Consider the following 11,302-nt stretch of genomic DNA (forward strand, 5'->3'; position numbering starts at 1 on the left):
ACTTTTTTTATTTATATATTTTGCGTAGATAGTTTCGAACAATTTTTCTACGATGGTTTAAATATATTTTGATTTTTAATATATAATTATGTATATCTTGGTTGAAGTATAACATTTTAAATACTTGACTTTGACATTGACTTAACATTATAACAAATATACTCTATTTTTATTTCTTTATACAATCATTATAATTTCTCATATTTTATCTGTAAGATGTCTGCAAGTATACATAAAATGAACTCCAGCATGGCAAACGTAAGAAATCTTTTTAAACGTTCGGTTGAATTTCAAATTATACGCGATAAACGCATAAAGCAAATTAAGAGAATCGCTGGTGCTGAACCAGAAATTGAGGTAAGTTTTAGAATAAAATCGAACTTTTAATGAAATTATCGATTGTCATTGTAATAAAAAAGTTGTGATTATAGGATGAAGATGAATTCGAATTAAGCAATACACAATTTGTAACCGCCTGTCTTATTTACCAAACAAATATCTATCACATATTTAATTTTATCGATATATTAGCAAAAAATCGTGGATGTAAATGGAATATTTAACTTAAAACAAGCTTTAAATTAAAAATTAATATTTATATTTTTTTCAGTTATCGTTTTTGTAGGATTTTTTGTTGTGGAAATGTTTGTTACATTACCACTAATGTCTTTATTTATCTTCATGAGTAGTTACTCAAAAAAAGGTTTCATTACTTTTTGGGATTGCGTCCCAGTGTTTGCAGGTAATTTAAATAATTAATTGTATTTCGATTTTTTTTGGTTTTAAGGTATTGGTTATAGCTTATTACTTTGCCGAATAACATATGGCATCTTCCAAGTTCAATTTATGACGGCACCTTTAATTTTATTTATTAAATCATTGTTTACTGATGACGTAATTGAAGATGTTTCAAACAATTGTAAACAAGACACTAATGGCGTATGCTACCCAATGCACCCTAAAAATCCGCTCAATGTTTCTTGTCCTACCAATTTTTTGAGTAGAGGTAAAAACGAAACTATTTATATGGCAACACAACATTATTACAGGTATATGTCTGGTTTAATTAACATGATGAAATTAAATGAATTATAAATTTTTAAGGTTTTACATAATGGGTTATGATAGATTTGTAAATACAATTTTAAAAGTAAACAACGAATTTGTTTTCGCTTCACTATTCATTTGGATTGTTGTATTTGCCATATCTATATTTGGAGTACGACGCATTGCAAAAATTACGTTGAATTTACAAATTTTGTTGAGTTTTTTTGTATGTTCGATTGCCATTTATGGATTAATTTTAACAAATGATCCTATTGTATCGCGACCACCGCAAGGAAGCCTAGCACAAATAGACGTAATTATAATTATAATTATTATTATATTTTTAATTATAAAAAACAAAATTTAATATACATTTTTAGTTTTGGGTTGAAATGTTAATCCATTCAGCCGATATAATCGTTGTGTCGGATTCAATTTACATAGGAACATTAAAACCGAAATCTTTATCACCGATTAAAGCTGGTATTCAAGTAGTTGTTTTTAAATACATTTTTTTTATGGCGATGATGGTTTACACACAAAGATGTAGTCAATTGGTTTTGGGACATTATAAATTTACAGACGCCCGATGTCTTTTAATTTTTGGTCACGACGTTTTATTCGCATTCATACCCGACGTATTGTATAGAGTACGGTTTGGAGTCGGTCTTTCAATATTTTGGTACCTTGTCTTATTTTGGAGTAATTTAAACATGTTGATATTTACAACCATCGGATGCGCCTCTGCATTATTAGAAAAATTTCAAAGGTTACGCAGGTTTAAAATATTGGTGTATTTTGGTTTTTGTGCAATCGAATTTATTGCTAGCATATATTTTTGCACAAATTTAAGTATAAATACTATTTATACGTATAGATTTAATGGAGATATATATTACAGTACAGTTTGTTTTGTTTTTATAAGTTTTGCTTTGATGTTTATTTATTCAACGAAAAGGATTATTGAAGATTATACTTTTACTTATGGAAACCCACCTCCTAAATTTTGGATAGTTAGTTGGCAAACTGCACCTATAGTTGCATTGGTAAAATAATATTTTTATAGAATTAATGGACGAGTTCAGCACACACTGCAGCCGAACTTGAAACTTGAAACTTGAGAGTATTTTGATATATGTCATGTGTTGAGAACGATAAGCATATACGGTGGCAGTCGGGTTAATTTTGTAGTGTTCGTTAATTACATCGGCTAAGATAGTCGCAGTTCGGTAACGTAAGCAGATTAATCAGGTTCATAACTCTGTTAGTAATCTTAATAACCTTATTGTGCAACTAGAGTTAGGTGTAACTTCTTTATAAATCCTGTTTGTTGTTTGTTATCGTTAACAATTAAATTCAATCTCGGTATTAATTATTGAATATATTATGTTGTGCATTATTATTGTATTACGTTCTCTATTTTCGACCAATGTTTCGTTACTCTACTCCATGATTCTTTTTTAAAACTTAATTTGTATCATCTATCATTATAGCTGTGTGTACTCAATTCGTCCTATATACTCCTTAAAAATGTTTAGAATCGAAATATTTAAGAACCTATTCCCGCACAGCATAAACTAATAGGCATCAGTTTTTTATTGAAAGATTTGACATTGTATTTTCTGCAAGCACCATAGATCAGGACAAACCTACATTCTTTTTTTTAATTTATACGTATTTTGAGTCTTTTATAACTTGCTGCATGAATTTACATCGTTGTACTGTTGCTATCTGATGTTACTATTAATTAACGACAGATTGTAGTCTATATTGGTTTATGCTGAGTTGAAAACTTAATTTGTATCATCTATCATTTGTGGCAGCCTTATAAAATTTTGAATCATAAATGAATTTTTTTTAATTTCAGTTTGCGTTTATTTACATGTTTTACGAAATGGCTCAATCAAAGAAAATATTTTTAATATTTTCAGCTATAATTTGGTCATACATTCATTGCATAATTATGATATCTCCAGTTTTCATGCAATTCCTATCGAAATGTTGCAGACATGTTAAATTACGAGTATACACATTTCTGGTTGCATTTAAATAACGTTGCCAAACTTCAGGATGCGATTTTTTGGGCGATTTCGGAGAAAAAATTATTCGTTTTTCGAAGTATAAAAAGTTTATATTTACAATTCGCTAAATGTTTTTTGGCAATGTTATTCAAATACATCCTATAAAATAATGACGAAAAAATAAACAAAATTGAATTTTGTTTTGCAGAGGATGAATACAGTTACAAAACCTTCCGATAGTTGGGGACCTTATGATACTGAACAAAACCGAGCAAGAAAATTTTATTTTCCAGGAAGAGATGCACGGTACCGGACAGAAAGATTAACTTGCCAACATACTTGTATAGCTAATTCAAAAACATATGCAGAAGAAAAACTTAAACATAGAATGAAATGGCATAAATTATTGGGGGACATCCAAAAATCACATGGTCTGCCTAAAGGAAGACTTGTTTTAATAGAAGATCCAAATTAATTATTCATTCTTATTATTGACTTAGTAAAATAAAATACTTTTGTGATGGATGCCTATTCAACCCGATAATTATTATTCCGCGGTTGTAGTTTTATGGTGAAAGCTTATCGGCTTTAATATAGAGAGGATTGTTGCAGCGCTTTTAGAATTGCAAAGTCTCTAAATGGCTTTGTACCTTTAGGGCACGTAGTCTTCGCGGGAATAATTGAATTTTGTTGCCCGGCTTTCGAACCTCAATATGAATAGTCCAAGAATTCGTACAATCGAGACTAAATGTATGCAGATCCGATGCGTTTTTATTGGAACGAGAACCCATTGGTGATCGATGAAAAGATATCATCCATTTTACTATTCTATGGTTTGACGTGGTATTTATATTCCAAGCTATTCAATTGAAAATGCGAGTTAAATGAGAAAAATCAATAGTTTTCAGTTTTCTTATCTTTATGGAAAGCCAGAAAGGGTTTTCATGTTATAAACTAATATCAAATAAGAATCTCATGTAAAAATTCATTTAACGTTTTAATGCATACTACTTTATTACAACAAATTGATACAAAATATGACTATTCTATTTTAATAAAAATTATGTAATATAACAAATTCATGATCCGTTTACGTTTTCACAATATTTAAAGCTTATTTCCCAACACTAGCTGCGAAAACAGAGGCACCACGAAAACCTAATCTTCTGGCTTCACGTTTTTCCCTGATATGTAGATTGGGATCCGTATCTGTATTGGATAGCAGCGCACTGATTGATTGTTCTTCAATAGCAGAAGCAATTGGAGAAGCTGACACCAATTGATAGATGAAAAGGAATGTTACAAAAAAGATCTGCAATAAAAATTAAATCAATTTTTTTCTTTTATTAATAATATCCGTTTTGATTAATACTTACAGCGAAAAGCTTCATTTTTGTACTTGTACGGGATTATTTAAAAACTCAAAAGTTAAATCACAACTTAAAGACGGTTTGAACTAATTTGAATTAAGAGTGAAAAGATGTTCCTTATATACCTACGTTTGTTATGGTTCTGCGTCATTTTCTGATGTTAATTAAATTAAGAAGTCACCTGAAAACGCACGTTTACGCGAATCGTTTATTTTTTTCAAGCCGCTATTTCCGTTGGTAAAAATTGTTTTCCATTGTAAAATATTGTATAAAACCGGGGTGACGCTCATCGTTTGTTTATCTTGTTTATTAGTGTTTAGTAATAATGTTGTGATTAAGTTTTAACCTTTATTTATGTAAACTTTCACGAGTTTTTACCTTTAAATAATTGTTCTTTTTTACGTCAATGTGGGTTGTAAAAATAAAGTTGCTTAATATGGTAAAAAAAAAATTTTTTTGTCTCTTTAAAGTAAAATTCCATAAGAAATTTGTTAATATCTATTAATAATTAGTTGTTAATTTTTATATTTATGTTTTTTTATGTTTTTGCGCGTTTAGCAATAAATTTAATGAATAGCAGCTCCGTAAGCGAGCGATTTCAAAAATAATGTTCTTTTCCTAGAATTTCTTTTCGATTCATATAAATCTTTTGCTTTATTCCACCAAGTTTCTGAATCTAAATGACAATTTAATGAGGGCCTTCCCGTTGTTAAACTAAAATTTATAACCAAAATAACCCCAATCTATAATTTTTAATAAAAAAATTACCCTAATTAGTTTTTCGATTCTTTAAAAACTAAACACTTACCACAATACCAATTAATTTCATCTTAAGTTGTGTAACATAAACAATATTGTATCTTTATCAAAGAAAAACATCTATATATACAACTCAAGAGTGGCTTGAACCTTTGATGGGTCCAATTAGCGGTTTCATTAATGTAAATGAAGGATAAAAGGAGATGTTAAAAAAAACAATCCGAGGTTAAATTGGAGGAAAAATATTCCTTTATTAGAAAATAATAAATTAATTTCCTAGTTAATAATAAGTATCAGAAAATTTGATGAAAGCAAAAATTAAAATGGTTGAGGTGAAATGGAATAATAAAAGTTATTTTAAAATTCGTTTCGATTCTACGCTCGCCAATTCAATTTTCGATGAGAAATGAAAGTAAAAAAACTTGAATGGAAACTAATTTTTGCAATTGAATTATTTTTTGTAGAAAATTTTGATAGAAAATTAATGAAATACACTTTATCAAGCTTTTTACAAGCTGTATCTACACATCTTTATTTAAATACCTTTCTCCTCTCTATTTATTTCAAGATTAATATAGATAACTTGAAAAACACCACGTTTTATTTTCCAAATTTCATTCAAACCCCTTTATGGGCAGCATGCTACGTCTAACGTAGTTAGTAATGGAACAAAAGATCTACTAGACCTTCCACAAATTAAATTAAAAACGCGTCAAAAGGGATTCAATCTACGTACTGCAAAGGGGTCTTTATCCTTTATATTTCACAGTCCTTTTGATCCTTTCTGTTACAACCTACTGATGTCCACCCTATCTTTTATACGAATACATAGTTCTTTTTTATAAATTACCATGTTTCATAATACAGTGAACTTGTTTAATTCAAACTTCCAAAGAAAAAAGAAACAAAATTAGAAGAATTTTAAATAAAATTAACTGGAGTCTACTGATTATTGATTTTTATTACAGAACCTACAAAATTGCTATCTCAAGAACGAATTAAGATATAATAACGAAACAAAGAGTCTTTGAAAGTAAAGTTAATGAAGATTTAATGAGTTATAAACAACTTCTTATTTTCTATTAACTTCGTTGTTATGATTTTTTTAACTCAGTTATCACATTTGGTTATTATCGATTTTAATAACAATTATATCTTAAGAACAAATTAAAATATAATAATGAAACAAAACCATTTTAAAGCAAATTTAATTAATATTTAGTATTTCATAAATAATTTCATATTTTTCATAAACCTCGTTGTTATGACTTTCTAAACTTAACTCGCCGCATTTATTTGTTATCGGTATTAATCATAACATTAAAAAATCGTATCTCAAGAACAAATTGAGATATAATCATGAAATAATGAACATTTTAACGTAAATTTAATGAAGAATTAGTATGTCATAAATAATTTCCTATTTTTCATAAACTTCGTTGTTATGATTTTTTAAACTCAACTCATCGTGTTTGATTTTTATCGGTTTTAATCATAACATTAAATAATCCTATCTCAAGAACGAATTGAGATATGATGATGAAACAGAGACCATTTTAAAGCCAATTTAATGAAGATTTAGTGTGTCATGAAAGATTTCTTAGTTTCCATAAACTTCGTAGTTATGATTTTTTAAACTCAACTCGCCGCATTTATTTGTTATCGGTTTTAATCATAACATTAAATAATCGTATCTCAAGAACGAATTGAGATATAATGATGAAACAGAGACCATTTTAAAGCCAATTTAATGAAGATTTAGTGTGTCATGAAAGATTTCTTAGTTTCCATAAACTTCGTAGTTATGAGTTTTTAAACTCAACTCGCCGCATTTATTTGTTATCGGTTTTAATCATAACATTAAATAATCCTATCTTAAGAACGAATTGAGATATGATGATGAAACAAAGACCATTTTAAAGACAATTTAATAAAGATTTAGTGTGTCATCAAAGATTTCTTAGTTTCCATAAACTTCGTAGTTATGATTTTTTTAAACTCAACTCGCCGCAGTTATTTGTTATCGGTTTTACTCATAACATTAAATAATCGTATCTCAAGAACGAATTGAGATATAACGATGAAATAATGAACATTTTAAAGAATTTAATGCAGATTTAATGCGTCGTAAATGATTTCTTAGATTCGATAAACTTAATCTTTAAATGTTACGATTTTTATATCAAGTTCAACGTGTAGTATCTAAACGTATAAAAACTTCAGTTGAAACGTATTATATTTTAAGAAAATTCGTTGATCCAGATTTTGGCAATCATTTCTAACATTCTTTTCCAGGTGTTCATGTCCCTTCCATAAAAATGTCAAGTAACGGTAAATCTGGAATTATGATCATCCATTCGACTTATGGGTTAACTCAATTTGCTACTAGAGTTTTCACCACGTGACTTTTTTACGGGGGATATGAAAATACAAAGTTATGTTTGGACAATAACAAGGTTCATAATGAATTCTATTTTTGAATAGTTATCATATTATTATTATAAAATTATTCTATTTTCATTCCATAGTTAGTACATAAATAACATTTGAGCTTTTAAACTTGTTAACATCATCACACAACAATCTCAACAGTGGCGTCTTTACATAAAGGGAATATATCTCCTCAGATGTACGAATAAGTCAAAAACGTCAATCGACTCTTGACTTTTTAGAAAGAAATAGAAAAAGCACAATCAAGAGATCCTATGGATATCAAGCTGTTAGCCAAGATACATAAGAGAAATCATTTTTTATTGAAATGTCGACGACATGAATTAATACAAATCAATTAATATTCAATGAATCATAATTTTTTGTATTGGCCGATTGTCGAGGTATTGATCCGATACTACTAGTTTGCATTTTGAAACAGGTAAATCTGCTTCGAAAAGCTTTATGTAAAGTGTTTTACTTTGAGGATCGATATCCCATCAACTGTGGCGTTGGAGAATGACTGATTTTATGAAGCCTTGTATGATAATGTATTGCAGACTCCATAAAATTGTATTTTCCAACTTTCTCTAGAACATTACTCAAAAGGTGTAAAATCTAAACATTTAAGTTATTATAAATTAACTAACTTTAATGAATCCGTCATCCAACCCTAATAATTCATACTTAACACATTAATCAATCCTAAATAGGGTAATTAAGCCAATTTTAGAAGTTCAACTAGAAATTCAATAAGGTATGTTTTAAAACGAAAAATTAAGATCAAAGTTTATTCCAAACAAATTTGATAATCAAAACAAGTAAATATACATAATCACAATTAAAATTAAAAAAAAATAAAACATAATTAATTTTTTAACCTAAAGCTCCAAAAGAGCACGCTTTCCTAAATTTATCCCTCAAATCCCTTTGATTCCTCGTTCTTCCATTATGCTTTCCAAAGAATTCTTCCATCGCTTTACATTCTGCATCATTTAAACTAATGGTACGTTCCGTTGATCCAAGAACTAAATGCACGGTTCTCGTTGTCGTTTCGGTCGGTTTTGCGGTGGTTGTCGTAGTCGTAGTTGATGTAGTTCTAGCTGCAGAGTTGAGATTCACAAAAACAAGCAGCGTGAATAAATATAACTAAAACAGAATGAAAGTGAGTAAACTCAAATTGCACATCGAACCGATTCCCGTTTCGTACGTAAAGTAATTTCTCCATCTTGCGGTTTCTGTTATGTCTTTACTCTGAAGAGGTTCGAAGAGAACTGACACTTTCTATCGGTGGATTTCTGGATATAAATGTTGTAGTACTTTGTTGGTGAAATCTTACCAAACCGGTTGTAAAAGAAAACGAAAAATTTTATTCTACATTATGATAAGAGAATTTAATTGTTTATTTAGAAACGATTTTAATGGCTTTTTAATTCAATTTGTTTAAAGTATTGAGGCCTTATGTTAATTCAGGATTCTAGAAGTATTTGTAGTTTTTTTTAGAAGGACAACTTGCGTCATTGTTGGAACATTATTATGGAATTTATTTTATGGCTAAATAAGACGTGATGGTAATCAAAATGAAATAGAAGATGTTTGCTTGTTTTTAATTTCAAAATCATTACTTACAAGTATTGTTTATCTTATTTATTAAATAATAGGCATTGGATTTCATTGGAATATGTGACTTAACACTTCATAATTACCATCGACTTTCTAAAATTCCAACCTCTGCTCTCTGTTTCATTACGTATTCACCAATTTTTATCACTAAATACGGCAAATTATCCAATTAACAAAATTATCACTTATTTTTCCGTATAAATACTATAAGAAAACCTTACGATCTAACCATTAGAAATAATTTTATTTCTCAAAAATGATGAATGTAATCTTGGTAAGATCAACTAATTATTTTTGACGTTATATAACCAAAATGAATTAATTACAGTTCACTTTGTGTATTTGTCTGTACACAAATGGTTACCCAACGGACAAAGAAAAATCAGAAGAAATCCAAACAACCGAAGAACAATTAAAAGTAACTGAAACCAGTTTGAATAAAGAATCTACAGTTATTAACCCGACTGAAACAATAACTTCTAAAAAAGATGAAATAATTTTTGTTACAAATCCAACCCCTACATTAGGAACAACCACGGTGTATCTTAATTCAACTAAATCACCTGTACTCGATGGCGAAGGTGATAAAAAAATCGAAAACAATTCAGATAACAAAACAAATCAAGAAAAAATTGTAAGTTCTCCTCTGCCTACGATTACCACCGTGAAAACAGAGGATTCTTCATTACCGGATAAAAATAAGGACGAAGAAAAAGTTATTGCTGAAGACAGTACATCTAAAAATGAAACTCAATCTACTTTACCTGATGAATGTAAAGAAGAGAAGGAAAAAATTAAAAGGCATGCTGATCCCGAACCGGGACGTAATAAATTTCGAGAAGCGTGTGCTTTTGCTGTTGTGGGGTAGATAAATTTAAGTTAAATTCTAAAGTTTATGGTATAAAAAATATTATAACATAAATTTGTATACTTGAAATATATTAAATAAATTTCATTAATAATTTCATGAATGATTGTGATACATTAAAAAGCAAGGAGTAAGTTTTGAGTCAACAATTAAACGAACTTACTTTTTGATGCAGGTGGTGCATCAACCGACAAGTCATGTTTAGAGTCTCAATTTGATACAAACTAATCCATGTAGTGACATAAGTAGAACATTAATGTAAACCAAAAAAAAAAACAGGAGAAGTCCAGTATACAAACTGATTCCTGGCTATAAGATTTAAAGCTGTAGGAGAAACCTAAAACTTAACGTTGCAACATCTTTCCGTTGAGTTACGAATCAATATTGTATGGTGTTCGATTTTTACATTCAAGATCAAATTTTATTATCGGTTATATTTCATTATTTCTTTAAGTTAGGTTGAGGGATAGATTTAACATTTCTTGTTAGTATTCTATACAATTGTCAAAGTTAATAACATGTGTGTTAATGCATCTAGAAGTGAGAATAAAAGAAAGCGTTATTTAAATTTTCGTCCAAGGTTTGAATAAAGTCTGATCGCTGTTAATAATTGTATTTCAGTTCAAGTGCTTTTTGGTTCAGGAAACTTATGTTCATATCGCGTTCCAGGTAGGACAATTCAATCTACCTTTTTTTTTTAATTTAAGACCAGATAATGGAGATGATGAAACACCGTATAATTTTTATTTCGCCCTCCGCAGGCATCACAAAAAGTGTCAAGTTCTGGAATTGTATCCGAAAGGTAATGATTGATACTTCATCATTTTCCTTCTTTCATCGTATGTATAAAATATCGATTCACTGGTTAAGAGCACGTGAATATTAAAGGAGTGAAGTTTGGTCAGATTTTTACTACTACTGTTTACTATTCCTCAAAAAGAAGATTTTTGATCCTTGAAAACCATCCCAGGTATGGGTAGCCAATGAAATACATAAATTAATATTAAATTCAGTTTTGAACATGTCATAAGATATGTGATTTACTATATTTAACTTTTCAGATAAATAAATCTTATTGGCATCTTTCAGTATCTTCGTGCGTTGACGTCTTAAAGACTTGATCAAATCATTAACAAGAGTGATAGTAACAAGACGTCTTCGTAAACGATCTCTTTTTTCAGCAT

General features: G+C 29.0%; 2 protein-coding genes and 2 long non-coding RNA genes across 6 annotated transcripts; 2 read left to right on the forward strand and 2 right to left on the reverse strand.

Annotated features, from left to right (window-relative positions):
- Nucleotides 1-124: 124 nt before the first annotated feature.
- LOC111425968 (sodium- and chloride-dependent glycine transporter 1-like) lies at nt 125-3,599 on the forward strand. Of its 2 annotated transcripts, none has more exons than XM_023060275.2 (8): nt 125-357; nt 432-546; nt 611-742; nt 788-1,049; nt 1,105-1,360; nt 1,428-2,093; nt 2,915-3,070; nt 3,277-3,599. In XM_023060275.2, the coding sequence occupies exons 1-8, from the start codon at nt 217-219 to the stop codon at nt 3,541-3,543; spliced, it is 1,995 nt and encodes a 664-aa protein (XP_022916043.2). In that variant the 5' UTR covers nt 125-216; the 3' UTR covers nt 3,544-3,599. The 2 variants fall into 2 exon arrangements, with proteins under 2 accessions (XP_022916043.2, XP_022916042.2); XM_023060274.2 differs by having other exon boundaries at nt 284-357; nt 420-546.
- A 447-nt stretch (nt 3,600-4,046) lies between these two features.
- LOC139429014 (uncharacterized) lies at nt 4,047-5,176 on the reverse strand. 2 transcript variants are annotated; one of them, XR_011639725.1, is made up of 3 exons: nt 4,568-4,584; nt 4,445-4,524; nt 4,047-4,380 (listed from the first exon to the last, which is right to left on the reverse strand). It is a non-coding gene; the product is annotated as an uncharacterized lncRNA (long non-coding RNA). The 2 variants fall into 2 exon arrangements; XR_011639724.1 differs by having other exon boundaries at nt 4,445-5,176.
- A 3,228-nt stretch (nt 5,177-8,404) lies between these two features.
- On the reverse strand, nt 8,405-9,719 carry LOC139429015 (uncharacterized). Its single transcript, XR_011639726.1, has 2 exons — nt 8,838-9,719; nt 8,405-8,776 (listed from the first exon to the last, which is right to left on the reverse strand). It is a non-coding gene; the product is annotated as an uncharacterized lncRNA (long non-coding RNA).
- LOC111425897 (uncharacterized) lies at nt 8,775-10,142 on the forward strand. The gene is made up of 2 exons (XM_023060191.2): nt 8,775-9,524; nt 9,579-10,142. Exons 1-2 carry the CDS (start codon nt 9,507-9,509, stop codon nt 10,116-10,118), a joined length of 558 nt encoding a protein of 185 aa, XP_022915959.1. The 5' UTR covers nt 8,775-9,506; the 3' UTR covers nt 10,119-10,142.
- The last annotated feature ends 1,160 nt before the right edge of the window (nt 10,143-11,302 follow it).

The sequence above is a fragment of the Onthophagus taurus genome, chromosome 2 (genome assembly GCF_036711975.1).
Source record: "Onthophagus taurus isolate NC chromosome 2, IU_Otau_3.0, whole genome shotgun sequence".
NCBI classification, from domain to species: Eukaryota; Metazoa; Arthropoda; class Insecta; order Coleoptera; family Scarabaeidae; genus Onthophagus; species Onthophagus taurus.

Excerpts from the sequence above, each read along its gene's own strand:
- LOC111425968 (XM_023060275.2), top strand. The coding sequence starts at position 217 with ATGTCTGCAAGTATACATAAAATGAACTCCAGCATGGCAAACGTAAGA. Across the intron at positions 743-787 it reads TTGCGTCCCAGTGTTTGCAG|GTATTGGTTATAGCTTATTA; the intron begins GTAATTTAAATA and ends TTTGGTTTTAAG. Across the intron at positions 3,071-3,276 it reads GCAGACATGTTAAATTACGA|AGGATGAATACAGTTACAAA; the intron begins GTATACACATTT and ends TTTGTTTTGCAG.